Genomic DNA, 21,729 nt, shown 5'->3' with positions numbered 1-21,729 from the left:
GACAAATTAAATAGAACACACTGTTCATCGTGGCTTAAAAACATGTGCATGTGCGTATGCGGCAGTAATCAAGTAATAAGAGGAAATTGACTACAAATTGCTCAAATACTTTATTTTTCAGACACTTGGAATTTGGTCTCTGCGCGAGGTCAGTTGTATAATTTGTGTCAATGCACAATATTTAAAAACCCCTTGGGTACAATTTTTGCAAATCATCACTTTGGCCCTATTATACAGAGATTCGTGCTTTGGGAACTGGATAGAGCAAAATGTGCAAATGGTTATTTAACATAAGGGGTAATTAACAGTAGCATTTTTGTAGCGTTTCTCACCTCTAATGTTTTTGCCACATGTTGGGGTGACACGTTGAAGTCAGGGTGAAGTTGGAGATCATCAAAGAAGTCCCCAGAGGTTGAATTAGAAAAAAATAAATGCATGGCATTGCCGTGTGAGTTTTAAGTACATTGCACATTCTCAAGCATCACAAAGATACACATTGGGCACAATGTGCTCACAACCAAGGATCGGAATATTCCGAACTAAATAGCTTTTGGGATCAATGTGCTCCCCAAGCGTAAACATCAACCTCTATCTCCAATTATATTTCATTAGTACCAAATATGCACTCTATTGCAAGTAAAAATGTGATGCCAAAATACGAGACACCCACTGAAATGTTTTTTTCTCCAGCCGCTTGTTCAGAGTTAGAACCTGGGGAAAGCTTAGGATTTAAACTCCACTTCTCAGTATACAAAGACTGCAGTCCTGTGCTGAATCAGCTAAAAACTTGTATTGTTTGTCCATTGCAGTGCGGATGCAGTGCGGAACAGTTTCGAGCTGAGATACATATCAAGTCCTTCTGAAACAATCTGAACATTGCAGACCTCTCAGATCCGCTAGTTGTGTACTATAGGGCTGCTAGTAAAATTTAAAAGAAACACTGTCGGATTCAAGCTGTCTCTGTGCCGCTGAGATAGGGGACACATTGCCAGAAGCGCTACTCATTGAAATAATACATCTTCATATTTGACTAACAAACGACTGATCGTAACGTTACAATTTTTATACTGTGATTTTACGTTTTCGCTTCATTGTGCTCTGTTTGTATCGCATTTTCCGTTTGCAGTATGTAAAACATTTCGGGTATGAAATACTGTATGTGTCTGTATGCAAGTCTTGGAGCCTGTACTGGTGCTAATCTGAGTGAGCACTTAAATTGTGTGTGTTTTTGATGGGCAGTAGTTAGGGTGCACTCATGGTTTTCACCATTGAAAAGGTTGCAGCTGCCGCAAGTGAAAATGGGATGCAAAAAAATACTTAAGTCATATTTTGGCTGAAGAACGTCATCCCGAACACATGACCCATCCTATGTAAGATGATATTTCAAACTGGTGGCAGCCTACTTTAAAATGGCTCTGGTAGAGGTCGGCACCAATTCTCACAGTGCATTGAAATGAGCCAGATGTGAGGATATGTGGAGTTGAAAGAAGTCTGGTCAAAGGTGTTATTCATGACTCCTTCTTGTGACTGGCGAATGGTGGTAAGCCAGCCCTTCGATCATTTAGAAATACAAACTGCTAAAGACTAGGGTGCTACAGTTTAGGCCAAATATTGAACCGTTGGGTCCGCTCTGTAAAGATAATACACCCTAATGGACAGCGGGTTCTCATTTTAATACTTTGTCTAACACGGATGGTCACTGTGTATGTGTGGGCGGGCCAAAGCGCAGTCATCATTGCCAGGTCCACGTACCATCATTTATAAACTTGGGGCTAGTTGTTAAAAAATGTTGTAAATGTTGGCCCATTACAAGTTAACTGAAAGAAATGATTGATTTTTTCCTCTCATCGTCCAAGTCTTTTCATCAAAACCTTGAATCAATTATGAGTTGTGCAAGATAAGCAATGTGGGCCATAGAAAGTTTCAGGTACTAAATTCTATTCATGTAAGAGAAATGAAAGAAGGGTGTTGTCACAGGCGTGGGCGTGTCCGTGTTTGAATGCCATACTGTTCTTCATCGGGATGGTGGTGTTGTGCGCATCAGTCATTACGGCGTTCAGTAGACAAATGTGGCGAAGAGATCACGTTCATTCTGTAGAAGCGTAATGAGCGTTGAGGCTGTCAGATGAGCGAGGAGCAAGCAGAGGGAGAAGAGCAGATTCATCAGGGATGATTGTCTGCTGCACATTGCTGTTTTGTTGATGCGAACACCCTGCTCTGTTACCATGGGGAGAATAATTAGCTCTGGCTGGATGCAGATGTGCATCAGCGTAAGAGATGGGAATTTGTTATTGAGCTGACTGCATGATATTTAAAATGGTGCATTATGGGTGTGTTTGTGCGCATAAATGCATATGCACACAGGCATGCGCGGATACGCTACACACACTTCTGGCTCATTCTCATCTATTTATGGACAGGAAATGGGAGTGGTGCTATATCTGTTGGAGCTGAGTAACACTATTCTGTCACACATAGGTTTTGACATCAAACGCAATGTGACAAGCCTATCTTATTCCTCTCCAGCGAGTCATCACCATGTCCCAAAATCACATTATTGTCACTGGGAACCCGGCAGTGACGGATGTTGAGTTGGGGTGTTGATTCCAGCCTTTGGCAACCATAGTGCACTTGAAAAGGCAAATAAAGCCATTTGGCAAGTGCCGATTTCTTGTCGTTTCAAAAAAAAAAGAAAAAAGGTGTGCTGCTGCTTTTTATAGTTTATTTAAAGCCCCTTACAGGGAAATTGAGCCATGCCTTACAAACGGGACCTTGAATCCTGCGGCTGGGAACATCCCTCCCATATGCTTTCACGCTGGATCCGGATCATATCATTACCTTTTTGCCCTGGCCAGGAAGTAAGAAGCTCTAGTGTGCTAAGCTCCACCGGTACATGGAGGCAGACAGGCGGACACTGGTGTGACTGTAATACGACCTGTGGCCAGCAGCGCAGCCAAGGCGAGCTGAGGAGTGGTGAGCGATGACGCCCATCCCCATCATGCCCCGCACTGCCATCTGTCACTGGGCAGGAGGAGTAAGGCTCTGGGAGGGGCCTGACTCACTAGTTGTTGACGCCAATACAGGCCGCACTGGGGCATGCAGTCTCTTTGTACTCGCTGACTGGCTTTTTTTTTTTGCCTGTGGTTTGGTCATACACCATACTTGACAATTCAGTGTTAATTTTTTTAAGCACCTATTTATTGCAGAGGGGATAAAATATGTAATAAAGAGACCTTATTAACATATTTTAAATGGTTTTAAGTTTCCTTATGTCATAAAATAGGAGACTAGGAAACAAAAAGAGGACTCGTGCAGTTCAAATAAGAAGGCAAAGTATCATTCTGTCAAGCTTTTTGGCACTTGTTGACCTTTATTGTGAACCTGACAAATAAATCAAAAGGAAAACAAAATTGTATATACAATCACAAATGTTCAACCAAGTTATAGAATTTTCTCTAATAAATGTCTGCAAACTTGATCCAATTGTCCAAATCCTCAGAAATTCAGCCTCTCATCAGTAAATATTATCAGATTTTTGTAGACATCGTTTTTGAAACTTTACACTTGACTTGTTTCTATTATCGGTTTGTATTAGAACAAAAAAAAAACGATGCAGGCCTGTTAGTCAGAAATGGAAGTTAATACAATGACAGTTAAAAAGATGTAGCAAGAAACAAACCAGGATGTTGTACAATGGAGCACATACTCACACACTGTGGCTGTTTTGTGTGTGTGTGTGTGTGTGTGTGTGTGTGTGTGTGTGCGCATGCTGGGAGGGGAAGGAGAAACGGGGTCAGACATGCTTGCTTGTACACTCCGTTGCCATAAGGAAGGTGATCTTTGTCAGTTAGGGGTGATTGACAACTAAACTATGCTGATCAAACATCTATATGGACATGTGTGCCACGCCCCTCTCACCAAATAAGAGCAAAGCGTGTTGGTGTCCAGCTTTTTATCACTCCCGGATGAAGTTTACTGTAAAACTGACCCACAAAGCATGAGACTATAACATTATGTATTGAAACATCCAAATGCAACGCATCATCTATTAGAGGGTGACTGGCATAATGCTAACATAGTGCAAATAGACAGGCTAATGGAAATGAGCATAGATGTTACTCTAGTCTAGTGCTTATGACACTGTTGAATATTTATTATTTTGGGCAAAGGACTGGACAGAACCGCTCAGTTGTCTGTGTATGACAATCACCATAAGTCAAAGGAGATTTTGTAGCAGATGCAGTCATGATGCCTTTGTGTCAGCTGAAGTAAAGTGCAGAAAGCAAGCAAGCTGTAAGCCGCCACCACCACCGTGTGTCTTCGAATGGGGTCAGGGCATCACACGGAATAATGCATTTCCCTCCCAAGCGCTCCTTCCATTACGGCCGGAGAAGAGACATTGTGTCCACACTCTGATTACCGCTGATCCATGCTGATGACTCTGTTGGCGGATTATCTCAGTTAGTATCAGCCATCTGCTACTCTGTGTTTTGTGTGTTTCTGTGTTACTGTGGGGTGTAATTGTTGGTAGGGTAAAGAGGGAATGGGACAGGCCTGAGACGCTGATCGGGGGTAGGGAGGGTCTGAGGTTGGAACATGTGACGGATTTGAGAATGCTTTAGAATTTTTTTTTGTTCAATTGTTGTGTGCATGCATGCAAGACGGCCTTTGAATTAGGCTTGCATGTAATAGCAGTATCAACGTCAAAATGATACACCATCACGTCTTTTCAGCACTGATGCATATGTTGGCATAGCTCGACTGTGGTAGACCACATCGTATTTTATTCAGTCTCCAGGGCCCCACACAACAACAGTATGGCCAGCATGGAGGGTCACCACACGAAACAGCTGTGAAAAAAAGATATTTTAATGTTCTCCTGTGTCCAACATTAAATTAAAATAATTAAAAAACATGCCCGTAATTCCACTGTTCTTTTAGCCATGGTATTGTTGAAGTATCGATATCCAGGTGGACTTGATGCAAGTGTAATATTAAAGTTTTGTTAACTGTGACAACCCCAAATGCAAAACTTAAAAAGAAATATTTTGCAAGGCCACATTGGAAGGGGCACAGGACATCACAGTGCCAACACTCTTCTTTTTGTACACCTCTTTCAGATGAAGCTGACATACAACCATAAAACCACAGTTCTGTTTATAACAATACAATCTCCTGAAGGGCCGTTGCACCCGGCGACTATTAGCCGCATGCATTGACAGCTGGGCGATGTGTTGTAAGCCTACTGGTGGCGCACCGGTACACACCTTATAAATCATAGCCCGTCCATTAGCATAAATTCTCTCCCTTCTCCTTGCAACTGCAAAAGCTGCTGTCCGTGCTGAGAGCGCTTCTTGTTGATTGGCTGCCGCTGTTCAAATTGATTTAGCAGCCCACAGATATTGTAGCATTGGTCACTGCAGTGTGTGTTGTTAATTACCTATAAAATCAAGCTAATTCTGACGCTAAATCCATTTTAATTTCTCATAATTAAGTTAGGATTGGATCTTTGAATACCTTGGCACTGCATTAGTGTTGCAATCGGCGTGTTTGGCGATAGACAGCCGAGCCTAATGATATTATTGTTATTGGATTTAATTGCAGTGAGTGATCAGTTTGTGGTCGGGGAAGGAAGATGGACTGGCCTCACATTCTTTTCTCCCCCTGCTGTCCTTTCTCTCGCCATCTCTCATCCCCAGAAAGAGGCCCTTTGAGAGATGAGAGCAGATGAGGGGGAGGGTAGCGCCGCTTTCCACCCCTGCAAAGGAGGGATTGCTTTTTTTTCTTGTTTGTTAGGGAGGAGAATCAATTCTATTCACATCATCACATTCTGACAAGGCGAAGCAGTCAGTGTAGATATCGAGAAAATACAGGTTTGCTTTGGTCTTATTTCTTCATCTGTCTTTTTTCCACGACAAAATACCATTTCCTTGTTGTCCTCCACCTTAAGCATCCTCTCTTTTCTCCTCTGAAAAAGGTAGGGAATGATGCGCTTCACTTAGCAGCTGACACCGCATAAGCTCGCTCGTCCTCTGAGACACGAGCCTTTTGTTTTCCTGTACATTATGATAATTATGAAGGGCCACCGTTCCCCCTCAATCTTCATCACACTTGGATTGATACATGATTTTTTTTTCTTCAAGAGCTGCCACTGACGTCACTCTTTTAAACAGGAATGTTTACCCCCCACCCGCCCGAGTCTCAATTTTTCTGGTGGAGTCTGACTCCATTGAACAGAATGTGTCAAGAATGTCAGCAGTTTTAGTTGCAATAATGCTAATGTAGCTGTACCCCCGGCTCAAAAGAACAGGCGAGAGAGGTTTTCGGACGGGTGCTTTACTTTATTTGTAGATTGGTACTAAAGTACAAGTTACACGTCAGGACGATGACTTTTCTCTTTTGAAGCACAGACATTTGGCCTGTTGTTTTGAGATGAAGGACCTATTTATTACTATTCATATAGGGATGTAAACAACAGAATCCTGAATGTAAATCTAATTACTTTTAGTGTGTCAAAGACATTTTTTTTAGATTCAGGACGATATTTCGTCATTGTGCGTCCTTGGGAAATCTAGTCTCCTTCATGGGACCTTTTAGCCGTATGACATGGCTTTAAAAGAGAGCTTTGTGACTTGGAAAATAAAGTCCTTCCAAGGTATGTTGACATACAAATCTACTTTTCATACTCATCTACTCTAAAATCTACTCTGATCTAGTATGCCACATTTATTTGCCAATCTGTGTCTTTAGCTCACACTGTCACCTTGCGCGAGAGGCGAGATTTGCAGGACCTTTGACCTTGCTCATAATTAGACAACCGCCATGGTTTTTTTTTTTTTTTTTTTCACTGCAGCAATGGCTGTCCAAGATGAACGGCACAGCAGCCTCCTCCCTGTGGACTGCAGCAGGTTTCCTTGTCATCTGCGCCTCTTTCTCACCCCCTCTTTCCCTCGCTCTTGTCAGTGTTGCTCCTGGCGAAAGGCTGATACTTGATATTCAGAGGATAGCAGCTTTTGTCTCAGAGATTTAATCAGTGGCTCTGCAGAGGAGAGGGAGGTAGGGAGGGGGTGGCGGAAAAGGGGGAAGGCAAAAGAGATGGAGGAAGAGACTGTTTATATGTAATGACACAATAACAAAGCCTGCCTGTAAAACACAATCTGCAAACTGCGCTTTTGAGGGGGATTTCCATTGCTGGATTAGTGTCAGGCAGAGGGATGTGGCAAAAGAAGACAGGAAAAGAGTCAGGTTGACGTGTGAGACTGGGGAGGTGACTGTGCGTGTGTGTGTGAGTGTTGTGTGTGTGTGTTGTGTGAGTGTTGGTGCATGCGTGCACGCAAATTGATGTTTGGATTCCGCTTTCATATATGTTTGGCTGCATGCGCTGGCGACTGTGTGGGCACCTTGCTTTTGTAAACGGAAGCAGATTAAAGTTGGCTAATGTAAGTTGGATGTTTGGCTGACGAAATTCTTCTTGTGAGAGTTTCTGTTGCTGATGGGTTGATAATGGCTGGCGCGGTAGTAATGTGACTGATGCGGTGGTAATGCGTCCGTCACTTTAAAAAACTCTTCATGTTGTTGCGAAGGCCGCAGAAGATCTCTTTATGGAATTTCTTAGTCAAGGCCAGCGTATCACAGATATCACCAGTTTTTCTGGATTCATTCGGTGTACTTGTGGTATTGAGTTGCAAGCTTGTGTTTGTTGATTTATTTACTTGTTTTAGTGTTGCGAGCAAAAAATTGATTGAGGATTCTGCTTCACTCTACCATTAGATGGCGGTGCATTAAGCATAGAGTCAAAATGAGTGAGCGTGGAAAAAAAGGAAAGCAAATTGACAAAATGTTGCAAAAAGCGTAATATTCTCTAACATCATTGCTATTATTGAATGTGTGCATTCGTTTTTTTTAAACACATTGTAATTCATTTTCTTTTTTGCTTTTGGTGGCCACAGGAACAGGTTACTGGCATTTCCTTTCATTTTAATGGGAGGAAAAGATGGCAGTAATTATGTTCCCAAAATTGCTGTGTATCTATTATGTATAAGATCACCTAAAAATTGTTGAAAGAGAACATTCAAGTCCTTGTTCAGCCATCAAACTAAATCCCCCAAGCTAGAAATTTTACAATGGATTTGACACACAAACATGAATGTAAATGTTGTTTTTCAACATAAGGGGACATCAAGGCAAAACAGAGTTCTGCTTGCCCATGAAGGGTTTGCTGAAAATTACCCTAAAATGACTATAGACTTTTGGAACCTTAAATCATAGACATCTCAGCATACACAAGAGCGAAAGCTGAAACCGCGTTTGGGATAGCTGCAGTTTTCCCGTGTACCCAAAGTCAAAATATGCTTTGTTGTCTGCAATTGGCTCTTAGACTGATGTTCTCCTTGCAAGCTCGCATAGAATCAATAGAAGCTGAGAGGCAGTGAGCATGGCTAAATAGAAATATTGTTCAGGGGAAGTGAGATGTGAAAGGAAAAGTGTCAGCGTGTGTGCGTGCGTGCGTGCGTGTGTGTGTGTGTGTGTGTGTGTACGCACTGGAAATGTTGTGCAGGTGTGTCCGTTTGCATGCGTGTGTATGCACTAAGGTTTGTGTGCGTGTGTTTTTGCTATTGTAACCCCGTTGATTGGATTGTGTTTGACAGATATGGAGTCTGGAGAGCGGCTGGCCTCCCCTGCGCCCACCCTGTCTGCTGCGCGCACCTCCTCCCCTGCGGCCTCTTCCTCCTCATCCTCCTCTTCCTCATCATCTCCCGCTCCCCACTCAAAGAGCAGCCTGGCCCCAAGCCCCTCGGCTCTGGGATCCACCCTTAGCACCTCTGGTAAGAAACACTTTTTTTTCGTCCCGGGTCAGTCATTGGTCAGTTTGATCAATAAAACAAGTCAAATCAAAAGTCACGCTGCACGTGCAACAAGCAAAAACAAGGCAAAGGTTTAATGGGTGTTTTTTTTTTCTTCAATTAAATCAACACATCTATTTTCCACATGAGTCAAAATGTTTTAAATAAACAAATTTTGGGGTGTTTGAATCCTCTAAACTGTTTTGTGCGAATGGGTGGACAGTTGTCAAAGGTTAAATGCAAATGGAGTGTTCTTACAAGTTAAATATGACTGAACGTCACAAATGCGTCATACTGGATTTCAATTCTGCACAGTTTGTACATTTAATGTGATTCTTCAACAAACCACATTTTAGAATCACTATTCTAAACTATTAAAAGTGACAAATGTGGTCACCTTCATGTCGTGATAGCATTCAGAATCCTCCTTTCTTTAGCATGAGAATGAGTTTCCCGCCGTATTAATTATACAGTTAGTCGGATGTGAATACACCTCTTTCCCAACTACCAGCATTTATATTCCCCTTGCTGACAGCTTTGGTTGCAATTGAAAAGCTCCTGCATTAATGAATCCCAAACAATTATGGGCTTCTTTTGTGTGAGAAACACACACATGCTTGGCCATGTCTCCTGACAACCTTCAGCTCGATGGCTCCAGCTGCCTCAGTCGAGCTCAGCACGACAATGTGTGTGCATGTGTATATAGTATGTTTATGGCAGTATGTCTGTTTGCAAATGTGTGTGTGTGTGTGTGTGTGTGAGGGAGGGGGGGGTAAAAGAGAGAGCCTCGCCTCATCCTGCATGATTTAACATCTTTCATTCACTCTGTATACACTGCATATGACATGGGTGCAATACTTTGCAAGGGTGGGCACACTGTGCTTAGGGGCTTTGGTGCTCCAAATTAGACAAATGTTTATCAGTTTATTTTAATGATTAAATAATAATAATAAATCATTCTCCTGTTTTAAATCTAATATTTATAGATTATTTACAGAAATTAAGTGTAAATAATAGTATTTATGTAATAAAATGAATACAAAGTTATATGTAAAATGGTTTATAATAATATTTTTTATTCCCAATAAAAAATCTAAATATTTAATGAATTAATAAAAACGATAAAAATTAGGAAATTTGTAACTAAATAATTTTAGGAAGAAATGACTAAATTCATGTAATGAATAAAACATTTATTCAAATAATCAAAGCGTAGTACTCATTTTGCATAATAAATGTACCAATACATTAAGTAAAGTTGTTTGACTATAATTAACCAATTATTTAATGAGAAACTAATAAAAGACAAATGCAAAATTCCTCAGTTTATTCCCCATGTGTGCCTTGGCTGGCGATCAGTCCGGGGTGTTTCCCACGTCGTACACAAGGTCATCAGGGTAAGGCTCCAGCAGTGAGGTTAAGTGCTCTAAGAAAATTAGTTATGGATTTTACTTATAAAAAATGAACGCAACAAACAAACCTTTCGTATTGATGTCAATGCTGGCATGTAGCCCACGGGCCGTATTTTGCTCACCTTGTTGACTCATTAGAGAAGTGTGCATACTTTTTCAAGATGTATTTTTGATTATCCCCTGTGAGAAAGAGTAAATGATTTGTGCACACCCTTTCACCCCAACTCACTTAATCTCTTGCTATCGACGTCACGCACACACACGCATGCAGGCACACACACACGCAGCAAATCACATTGGACAGGGATTTGCATGCATCCAGCTTTTTCCTGGAGCAGAACCCAATTTTTCTGTTACAAGATAAAGGAAGGAAAGCGTAAAATTAAGCATCGTGTTTTTGCTTTTCCTTGTCCTCTCAATATTGGGCTGAAGAAGATGCCATTAAAACATCTCCTTTCTCATGCATTATACATCATTCTGATCCCTCTGTGCCATTACGCAAGCTCAGATTTTCGAGATAAGCGATTTTAGGCAGAGCATCAAATGAAATGCGAGGTTAGCTCTATGAACTTTCTGCAAGCAAACCATTTCTTTTGTAAAATATCCCTTTTTGTGCAGCTACTATACACGACCAGATGCTGTCCATTTAGGCTGAAAGGTTTTGTGTAAAGTCATCGCTTTCCAGTGGCATTTTAGTTTAATTAAAGCTAAATACAGCCATATCTTAACTTAAAAGTGCCCTAATTTCTAAGTTAGTTTTGCTCTATATTGGGAGGGAAAATATTAATTACAAGTGAATTTTGGCTACCATCAATTTACATTTTTTGCATCACAGTGAAATTGCAGGTTGCTTTATTTTGCAATTTATCCATCTTTTCTGATGAACATTGAATTAAAGAATTAAATCATAAACCAAAACAAGGAAACATGGCAAAAATTAAGTTCTGTTAAGTAACAGGGGAGGGTGTAAAAGCTGTTTTCAAGTGACGTAAAATGTAGTTTTTACACAGTACAGTCCTCTGTAGGGGTCACCAACATGGTAGTTCCCAACGATTACATGAATGGCCTAGACCGCTGCAATTTTTAAAAGTCGGGAACTCAGACATCCCTCCGATACCTACCGTATTTTCCGCACTATTAGGCGCACTTCAAAACTTCAAATTTACTCAAAAAAACACAGTGCGCTTTATATGCAGAGCGCCTTATATATGGATCATTTGATGAATTTGTTGATCCATACTGGTTGTACACAGCGCTCTGACAAAAAGTTTCAGCACGTTTTAGTATGACTAGTAAATTACAAGGTCACATCGCTTCCCAGCATAACGGCAACCGTGTTCAGGGGGCGCCACTGAATAGCAGTTGTACCCGCGAGGCTATTTCATTTGAAAAAAAAAAAAACTTACTAATTCTATAATACTAATTCGAAAAATACGGTAAATATGCATATAAGTGACTGCCATGATGAATGCTTTGAAAATATATATTAGATGTTGGTCTGTGCCTTGGCCATCGGGTAGCTCTATCATAATAGTCATAGAGACACAAAGAAGAGTTTCTCAACTAAGTGACTCAGTAACTGCATAACATGAATCCTGTTTCGCGGCAGATTAATTTTTATGTTTAATTTGGCAGTAAACTACGAGTGGCAATAAAAAAAAACATGTAGCTGTTTTTATATTTCACTTTCACTTTTGATTGCTAAGTGATGAGTCTTATTGTTATTTATTATTATTTTACCATCTAACACCCCTGCTGCTTTTATCTAAAAAAACTTGTCAGTTGGGTCACTCTTAAGTCAAGGTACCTCTGTACTATGAACCAGATGCCTATTTAGATGAAAAGGTTTTGTGTCAAGTCATTTATTTCTTCCTGTATCTCAAGTTTAATTAAAAGGGAAAAAAGTCTCTTCTCAGACAGACTCACACAAAAGAATGTCAAATGGAATGCAGGTAACATCAGAGATACCGTATTATGACTTGATTCAAGGTTCAATGTGCCTCTTACACTTAGAAAAAGAACACTGATAGACTAAAAGACGCGGCGTATGCACGCGCCTCTGTGTGTGCCTGTGTCATTGATGAGGATATCACTTGGAGAATAAAAAGCTGATCTGTGCTCATAGCGCTCTCCTTCTGGGATCAACTCACGGATGCAATTAACTTAAATCTGTCTGTGGAAATTTGATTGACTGCAACAAACAACAAATTAATCCCCCTTCGGCAGCATCCAAACATGAAAAAAGCGGGCGGTGCAGTTTGTCAGAGTGGAGGGAGGATTGAAACAGAATGAGGGCGAGGGAGGGAGTGAGCGGGGGAGTGAGTGAGTGAGCGAGTGAGTGAGTAAGTGAGAGAGTAGGTAAATCCTAGCTGTGTCTTTCCTTACTTGAAATTTTTTCAATTTAATTATTCGCCTTCCGGAAGCCGACATTAATAATAAAGAGGCATTTGCAGATGTCACTTTGTGTTGCCTGCGAAGGGAGGGTGCCTGGGTGCGGGTGTCGATGTGGAAGGGTGGGCACCGCAGGCGTAAGCCAATGCTGCATATGTTGGCCTTTTGCGCGGTTCGCATTGCAGTCGTTTATCTTTACTCACCGTAACCCGGGTTGCTGAGGCTTGCATTACATATTCAGCGTATTCTAATGGCATTCACCAGGCTGATTTTGCTGTCGTGCTCAAGAAAGGCCTTGAAGCAGACGCAAAAGGTGACGCACTCATACTTCAACCCTGATTGTTGCTTAAGAAATACAATGGACACTCGTTTGAGTTTCAATATCCTTGATATCCATCTTAAGGTCCATATGCTTTATTTGTGCTCACTAGAAGGACAATTCAGTGCATGAGTGGAAGCATGACCAGCTCCAGTTCTCAATGGCCGCTATCCTGCATGTTGTATTTACATTTCTCCCTCCGCCAATACACCCGATTCAAATGGTTAACTCATCAGCAAGCTCTGAAGAAGCCATATGATGATCGTGATCATTTGAGGTCGCAGGGTGGCCCTCGAGTTCTGGGTTTGGACACCTCCACGATAGAATGATCGGACTAGTGTTTGTAGTAGTGGCATTATAAGTGATGGCATTACGTACCTGCATTACCGTTTTCCCTAACACATAATGAAATTACTTTTTAATCATATACTCTGTCACGGTTGCCGCCAAATTATACAGCATGTTACTGTCTGATCATTAAAGCCGTTTCATCAGAGCCGATTTCTTTAGAGCCGATTTTTCTTTTAAATGAAAGTACTTTTTTTATGTGGCCTGAAAACACGGAATCCAGTCCAAATTTGTTTTGTACTTAATTTCATGCCCCCAAAATGCCAAGCACAATACGAAATTACTTTAAATAATTATAAAAAAGCTTTAAACTCTTTGAAACGTTTATCCCTGGCTCATGGCTTGCAACTGGTTGCTCAAGCCACGATGTTAGTGCGTTTCGCTTCTTCTATGTTGTTACCATTGGATTAAATAGGCTTGACAAAAAAAAATCAACACCTGTATACTGCAGCAAAAATAGCACATGCGCGATGAGTACTCGCTTCCGTATGCAACAGTCATTGATAACGGCACACTCTTTGAGCTGTGTACCTGCAGTGTTGCTAAGCCAATTTCCACGGATTGCATTTGAAGCAAGAATTTTTCGGTTTATGAAGGAGTAATTTGTAACAAATTCAACTAGTAGTAATACGTCCGAGGCTAGTTAAAGTAAAATCCTGTCTTGGTATATGTTAGCATAACAACTGCTAGCATGTTAGTATTGCATAATTTCTCAGCTAAATAGGCTTACTAGTGATAACAAAAACCTCATAAGTACCCGGCCCTTATGATGGGTAGTAGTGCTCAAACAACCTTCAATAAATCTTAGATACATTTCCCTCCGTCAAACTTTTTAAAAATAATATACTGTCGTAATTCAGAGGACTTTATACTGTACTGTACTGTACTGTACTGTACTGTACTGTACTGTACTGTACTGTACTGTACTATACTATACTATACTATACTATACTATACTATACTATACTATACTATACTGTAAATTCCCATAATGCAGTTATTTAAATAATAAATGAATTTCCAGCTTTCTGAATGCGTTTTACGTTTTAGTGTGTGCATGTGTATGAGTTTGATATATTCATCTGCGCCTTGCACAGCGCACTCCTTTACTTCCGTCATCACTTTCCCCCCACATGTGTATTACTTGCTTATGCAGAGGCATCATGCAGGCGTGCTCTCCTTTTCTGGAGCAGAAATTGAATTTGCATGAAATATGCTCACACCAAATTGCATCTGACTCCGGGAGGAGGTAATACGTGGCAGCCGCCCCTGTCGGAAATGATCGTGCTCAGGAAAAGTCTCGGGGACGATGATGTTGATGAAGTATTCTTCTGTGCTGAAATTGAATACCAAAAAGATAGGAAAATGGTTACACGCGCACTTTTTTTTCCTCAGAAAATAACTGGTTGCATTCACATGTTCTGACATTTAGGAACTCAGAAGACATACTAGCACACAATAGTAGATGATGATAAACCGTTTCGACCAGTGAAATCTTTCATGCTGATGCAGTCAGTACGTTAATGCCCTCAAATTCTGCAGATTCCATTTAAAATGTTAATTCTTAATACAAATAGAACATGATCTTTATTTACCTCCCTGAATATCATGCAGATATGTTCTATCTGTGCATCTCAATTTTACACCAAGTCCGCTGGCGTTGGGGCAAAAACCTCATAAGTTACATTTTGGTGAATTGAGTATTTTTTTTTTATATTCCTATTCTTTCTTTTGGTCAATCCAGAGGTGTGTGAGTGTCACTTTTACAAATTAGTGACCAATCTAAAGTGTTGAAAATGGCAAAGCAATGCTAATTGTTGAACAAACCTTTAATTTTTGGGGTCCCCTGTAAAGTGAGAGTTTACAGATAGAGTACGAGGACGCCTGACGCCAACGAAATAGGAAAATAAAACTGTCCTTAAATGATTCTCATTAAAATATATATGCTGAACACAAATTAAGCCAACAAATGTTTGAAAACAGTTGTAAAATGAAGGGTATTGTCGTTGTGTTGTACTTACATGGAAAGTTTTCCAACTTTGTTTGGCAGGCCTAATTTGACTTCTGAGCACATTTGAAAGCTTCCACTTTGGTTGATTTTCATCAGGCCGTCTGTTTGGAGCAGCAGGAGAGCAGCCCTTCATTGGTTCCACATTGTCAAGTGCCTTTCCTCTGGTCAACCACCCAGCCTTTGGGGCCCTCTACACTGCTGGAGTGGGCAGGCCAGAGTTTGGAGGCCTTGGCTCTCTAGGCATGTCAGCTGCTCTGGCTGCCCACCCCCAGCTTGGAGCCTTGTCTGGTAAGATTGAGGGGTGGGGGTGCAAGAACTGGAACATAAGGACTGATATTTGTCTTCTGAGTTGTAAACGTAGTGTTCTTTCCCTCCGTGACAGAGTGGTGGCGAGCTGCTGAAGCCCATGGGCGTGGAGCCGCCAGCTTTCTTCCGTCTTTCATAGGTTTCCCTCCATTCTTTACCCCTCATATTCAGCCAAACCATAGCGCCAGTCCTGTTCAGATGAGAATGCCCAGCAAGAATAGCCAAGAGCCACCGAAAGGTATGCGACACATTTTGTAATAATGCTCCCTGATCAGTTTTTCCTTTTTCCAAGACAAATTCATTGTTTGACATCTAGCCACACACAGCCCTTTTTTGTTTTCCTCTCGTAATCTTCTTTCCCGCACCTTTCAATTTCACTCTCTTTTATTATGTCAGCCGTTAGTATTGGCCTTGTATATTTTGCAGCCAGCCTGTTTGATGAGTTCGATGCTCAAATCAATATTTGCTTCAGTCCATTCTGTATTTGGTTCCAGATATTTTATTAGATTGTGTATCCACGTTCTCTGAAAAGTTATTAGGTGAAACACACATTCTTTATCTTTGAAGGGATGAATGGCGCAGTAAACGGCAGCAGTGTCTGCCCGCCCACAACACAGCCAGGGACTTTTTGCCCAAGTCCAACTCCTGTCCAGGCTTCGACCAATCTAACCAAAAAAGCAGAGCCCTCCAATAGTCCCTGCCAGAATAGCCCTGCTAAGATGGTGGAAAAACCTGCTCTGAAAACTAAGGAAAGGGTAAGTTGTAGGGTCTTAACAATTTTACCAGTTCGCTAACACTTCATGTTAAATGTAGATCATACATATGTATGTTGTATGATTATTTTGTCTTTTCTCAGAAGCAACGTAAGAAGGCAGCAGAGGCTTCCGGAGTAAGTAACAGTGAAACAGGGACATCTTCAGACAGCTCAAGCGACGGGTCCCTCAGCAGTGATTTGGAGGACCTCGCGGAGGATGATGAAGAGGACGACGACGAAGACGAGGACGATGATTTGTCAGACTCTGAGAAACAGCTGAAGAAGAAAACAAAGGTGAATATAAATGATCAACATCAATGGTGGGCTGTACATTTGGGGACTTCATCAAGGACCTAATAATAATCAATTAATCTGCTTTTTAATACAACCACTACCATCAGTGTTTACACTTTATAAAAACAGCATGCAGCTGGAGTAGTTCAGAATCAGTATTTATCTAATATCATGGCAAAAAACTAAAAGAAGTCAAATGCCTCAGGGTTACAGATGTGCTTAGCTAGTCGAACCTGCCTGTAGCAAGTTTGGCTTAGCTAGTCGAATCTGGCAGTAGCAGGTTTGCTTTGGACAGACAATCAGAAGACAAAATTTAAAATCTGATTTCGTTAGTGAAACAGCCCTACACCTTGTACAGTTTTTAAGTTATAACAACCAGCACTACTGATTCTAAAGGACGTGGACGGATCAGATTGACCGGGCCACACATAAAGGATCTGACTTTTACAAAAAAAAAAAGTGCAACACAATCAAAATTGACTACTTTGTTCAAGATTTCTTTTTTCTTCTCCAGGTTCTGATACCAGTTACTGGAAAGACAGACTCTGGGCTCCACACAGCGGAAGACCAGGACAACCACATGCAGACAGCCCCCTCCAACCCCCCAAGCCTCATTCCCATCGCCCACTCAGTGTCTCCCCCGATCCTGTCCCAAACCTCACCACTGGCTATACACTCTTCCAGATCCAGACCTGAACAACATTTCAGTGTGATCCAGTCCACTGGTCTGGCTGCCAACTCAAAGTCCTTGGCACTCCTCAGCCAGTCCCACAGGGAGTCCTCGCCGTCTTCCTCCCCCATCGCCCTCACCCACTCTCCAAATGCGCTCGCCAGCTCTGCATCTCCCAAACGTCCCAAACTGCTGCCCTCCTCCTCTTCCCCACAGCACCTGCCCCTCGCCCTCTCCTCCTCCCCCAAGCCCGTTTCAGTGCCCTCCCCGCCATGCTCGGCCTTCCCGCTGTCTACCTCCCCGAAGGATTTCACTTTGACCTCATCTGTAACGAGCCCCCACAAGTCCTCGGTCAAGCCACCGCAGTACGTTACTGCGGGCAGTGCCAAAGCCAACAACAGGAGGAAACTGCTTGAAGACTCACTTGCACAGATCAATGAATTTAGACTGAAACAGGTAAGCCGACCAACTCAATTGAATTGAGGACGTCAAGCCCTAAAAGCAACGCAATCACACTGTTGTTTTTATTTCGCATTCTACATGGTCCAGAGCCACCAGTGATAAGAGATCATATTAAAAACTCCTCCTCCACACCTTAATGCAAAACACACTTTCCGAATCAAAAAATGTTCTGTCACTCATACAGTTCATCTTTTCAAAGATTTTCAGACGATCATGTTCCTTGGTTTACATTTGAATGGCAGCATCACAATCAAATTGCTAAACCTAATGAGCTCATCTTATTGTGTGTGACTCATTTCCCATTTTTTCTGTTTTAGAAGCATAGCGGCTCAGTGGCCTAAATTCCCCCTGTGGTTCTCAGCACTTTACTGTATTTCATGGTCTATGAAATTGATTTGTTTCACTTCATATCACATTTAGTTGAAAGTACAATGCTAAAATATAACCTTTTTTCTGAAAGACAGACTCAAGGAAGCTTGATGTCAGGGGGCAAATGATCATTGAGATTGTCAAATCAAATAACTGGATATTTGGCATTTTTAGAAAGACAACCAGTGTCTTGTTTTTGAATTCTCCGCAGTACCATGCCTGCGGTTATTGTAGGAGAACCCCCCCTCCCTCTCAGTTAACTGTACCAGTGGTCTGCATTGTAGTTAGTCAGCTGCTCAAACAATCAACAGTGATACAAACTGACAGCTCAAGCAACTGCACTTTGTTCCATTTTCCTTCTGACCTTTCATTGTGCCTCTCATTTTTGCCACCCTCCCCTCCCCAACTCCCTGCTGCCTCTTCTTGTTTTCTCTCTCCTCTTCTCCTGTTCCCAGACTCTCATGTCCCAAGGGCAGACGTTCCCAGCTGAGCTAAGGAAGCAGGGGCCAAACAAGTCTCCCAAGGGGAAGTCTCTGTCTTCTTCTCCGTTGCCACCCGCTTTGCCTCCTCCTCCACCCCAGAACAATCACTCCAACCTCTTCCTCTCGAGCGCCCTGCTCGGGCTTCCTGAACCGAATCACCCCAACGGAGTCATCCAAAGCACCACTCAGGACGCACCTTTGGCCCTCATCACCAAACCTCGCAAAAACTCTGCCTCTCAAGGCAAGTCCCCTCAGTGCGATTCTGACGGCGGGTCAATGCCTGTCAATCTCAGCACAGGGGTGAGTAGGACCCAAACAAGTGCCCAGGTTGGGCTTCCGTCGCAGCCGCCTACTACCTCACCTCATGTCACGAGCTATGGATCCAGAAAGAGCAAGACCCCAAAGGGCAAGGGACAGACACCAGGCTTGGCACAAGGACCGGGACAAACAGGGCCTTTAGCAAACTGGAAAGGCTTCTCTCAGAACCACTTGGTACAATCTTTAGTGGATTTGTTTCGTGGGGGAGAGTCAGGGATCGGGATCCCAGGTGTCGGCATCCCCAGTGTTGGTATTCCTGGGGTGGGGATTCCTGGTAATTGTAACCCTGCGGCTGGTCTCCCTGCTAATAAGGAATCTGACGACTCAGGCGATGACGACGACGATGAAGATGATGACCTTGAAGAAGAGGAAGAGGAGGATGACGACTCTGATGACAGCTTGTCAGGTTGGTACTTTGATGTGCAGCAGTAAACGACACAAAGCACTTTAACCCGTGGTTCTTTTTGTATTTTACTAGCCTTTCAGCTTGTTTCTAACAAAAGTCAATTTTAAGTTTTATTTTAAGTTTGCTGTACTTTCTTTATTGGATAAAGTTTTAATTAACACCAGTTCTTGTTACTTTTATAAAATATCCAACATTTCCAAAACTCCTCAAATTGCAATGTTTGCACAGCCAACAAACTGAGCTTCTAGTTCTAAAATTAAAATGTAGTTTCTCATCGTCTGCGGAATGTGCCTCGACTAGATCCAAAGTCAAATTGTGTCATCCATTTGCTCCAATGGACTGCAGCAAGCTATTCAACTCTTGAAAATTAAGGATATTAAAGGGAATTTCACACTTTCCAAAAATTGACAAATAATCTGTTAAATTCATTCATTCACAAGTTATTTATTCTTCACTTTTTACAGCTATTAGGAGCATTTTTTTCTACGAAATCCCCTTGCAAGATAAATTTGATCAATTATTGCATACTTACATGTTTGCAGTTCACTATTTTCCTTGTCTTTGTGATTCAATTTAAATGTTGAAAATGAATATAATCATGACCTGCAGTGGTAATCGTTTCTAGAGAATTTGCATATTCACAATTGTCATGTCTGGGGGAAAACCATAGCTGGTGAATTAATGGTTTAAGTTGGGGTTGGTTAAGGAATCTCCGCCTCAGACTTTTTTTTTTTCCGTGGACTGAACGCAAACTCTTGATCGTGCAGGCATTGCAGGGTGCTCTACACAATTCCTTTACAGTTTTTGTGTGGTGTTCTTGCCACAAATCAAGCATGTTTATACCTTGGGATTTAGAAGTGTGACAGCATGTCCCAGTTCCTCCCGAAGTACTGTAACTTCACAGAGCCATTGAGGAGTAATGGATCCATATTCCCATCGATTGAGATGATTGTTTTGAGGCTTTACAACACGGCGCATGTTGTATATTGGTTGTTTCCCTATCTCAAAATATTAGTTGCCTGTCTGTATACTGTAAAAACCCATAAATGCTTACAGCGCTAAAAACTTGTAATAGCTTCCCTGTATTCCATTGTGACTTTGTGCTCGGTTTCCTGTCTAGAATCTGACAGCAACTCAGACAGTGACATCTCTGGGAAGAAAGTAAAGGAATCCAAGTCGCTGTCATCCAGCTCGTCAAAGAAGGAAATGACTCCCCGCGGGCAAATCAAAGGCCCAGAACTACTAAACACCTCAGCCAATCACACAGCCACCAGCTGCTCCCCTCTCAATCTCCAGGTCATCAAGACACCCACTATTGTCACCAGCTCCAGTGCCTTGGCCTATCACAGCTCTCCTGGCTCCTCCTACAGCCTCGTCTCTCCATTAGGTAATGTATGAAATATCTAACGCAGACTCGTTTGGGGACAAAAGAGATGAAGATTGGTTTGGTACCTCCTGCTGACTTGTTGCAAGCAGCAGATGTTCACTTTATCATCATTAAAGCCATATATACACAGAAAAGCTGCACAATTCGATTCAAGCATTTGCCTGTGCTCTATAACACAATATGTTGAAGAGGAATTAGTCCCTTTCCAAAAGTAGAAAGAAGGCAGTAACTGGAGAAAGCCGCCATGGTCTTGTAGTGGCATGCCTGTGAGACTATGTTCTGATACAGCTCTATCAGTGGATCAAGATTACCTTCCAGAGAAAGTAGGACTTTTGTATCCAAAGCAGGCATTGCTGTGAGCCATTTCGCTTCCTCCCTTTTTCATTTACTAATTTTATGTGCTTTAGATTAATGTCAAGGCACTTTCAAAAAAGAATGTGGACATTGTGTACCGATTGAAACAACTAAATGTTCAGTTCGTTCAATCTTGAGAAAGTTTAGCAATAAAAGCTGTTTTGATGGATCAAATATCCTAAGAAAGCAATGACAGATCATTTTAGAGGAAGACCAATGTATGTCCCAATACAGCATTTTTCCTAAAATTGCTATTATCCTTTTCCATTCCTGTATACTTACAGAAATTGCATCTTAACGGGTATCTGTCAGACGTGTATGCTTTTAGTTCCCTATTGTCAAATGGCCACAAGAGACAAATCAACCTCCGTCACGAGAACCGATACTTCAAATAAGGCTGTTATTGATTCGACACCTGGTATCTTTACACGCCCATTCCTTATTAAAATATTTTCCATATTACTACCTTTCACATTTTTCCAACCGATTCAGATCCTTCCAATTTCGTTTGAAAAGTTCAATTCATTTTCCAGCAATTTAGTGCAGCTACAGTTCACAAGTATGCACTTGCAACTTGTGCATAAATTACATGAGGACATGTAA

At 41.8% G+C, this 21,729-nt stretch overlaps 1 protein-coding gene and 1 long non-coding RNA gene across 10 annotated transcripts in view; one reads left to right on the top strand and one right to left on the bottom strand.

Annotated features, from left to right (window-relative positions):
- baz2ba (bromodomain adjacent to zinc finger domain, 2Ba) overlaps positions 1 to 21,729 on the top strand; it is a 77,158-nt gene that overhangs the window by 34,197 nt on the left and 21,232 nt on the right. For 8 of the 9 annotated variants that reach the window (XM_088370684.1, XM_088370676.1, XM_088370679.1 and 5 more), the window contains 8 exons: positions 8,649 to 8,825; positions 15,421 to 15,612; positions 15,707 to 15,868; positions 16,198 to 16,385; positions 16,487 to 16,678; positions 17,193 to 17,804; positions 18,635 to 19,385; positions 20,506 to 20,772. In XM_088370684.1, coding sequence (XP_088226810.1) covers positions 8,651 to 8,825; positions 15,421 to 15,612; positions 15,707 to 15,868; positions 16,198 to 16,385; positions 16,487 to 16,678; positions 17,193 to 17,804; positions 18,635 to 19,385; positions 20,506 to 20,772 — 2,539 coding nt within the window. In that variant the 5' untranslated portion in view covers positions 8,649 to 8,650. The remainder of the gene's footprint in view (positions 1 to 8,648; positions 8,826 to 15,420; positions 15,613 to 15,706; positions 15,869 to 16,197; positions 16,386 to 16,486; positions 16,679 to 17,192; positions 17,805 to 18,634; positions 19,386 to 20,505; positions 20,773 to 21,729) is intronic. The other variant, XM_088370677.1, reaches the window with a different exon arrangement.
- Positions 7,021 to 15,580, bottom strand: LOC148400418 (uncharacterized). The gene is made up of 3 exons (XR_015857442.1): positions 15,335 to 15,580; positions 14,537 to 14,649; positions 7,021 to 7,039 (listed from the first exon to the last, which is right to left on the bottom strand). It is a non-coding gene; the product is annotated as an uncharacterized LOC148400418 (long non-coding RNA).

The sequence above is a fragment of the Syngnathus floridae genome, chromosome 3 (assembly GCF_059516105.1).
Source record: "Syngnathus floridae isolate MCC-2025c chromosome 3, RoL_Sflo_1.0, whole genome shotgun sequence".
Lineage (NCBI taxonomy): Eukaryota > Metazoa > Chordata > Actinopteri > Syngnathiformes > Syngnathidae > Syngnathus > Syngnathus floridae.
Note: the sequence above shows the minus strand (reverse complement) of the source record. Positions and strands in the feature narration are given on the sequence as shown.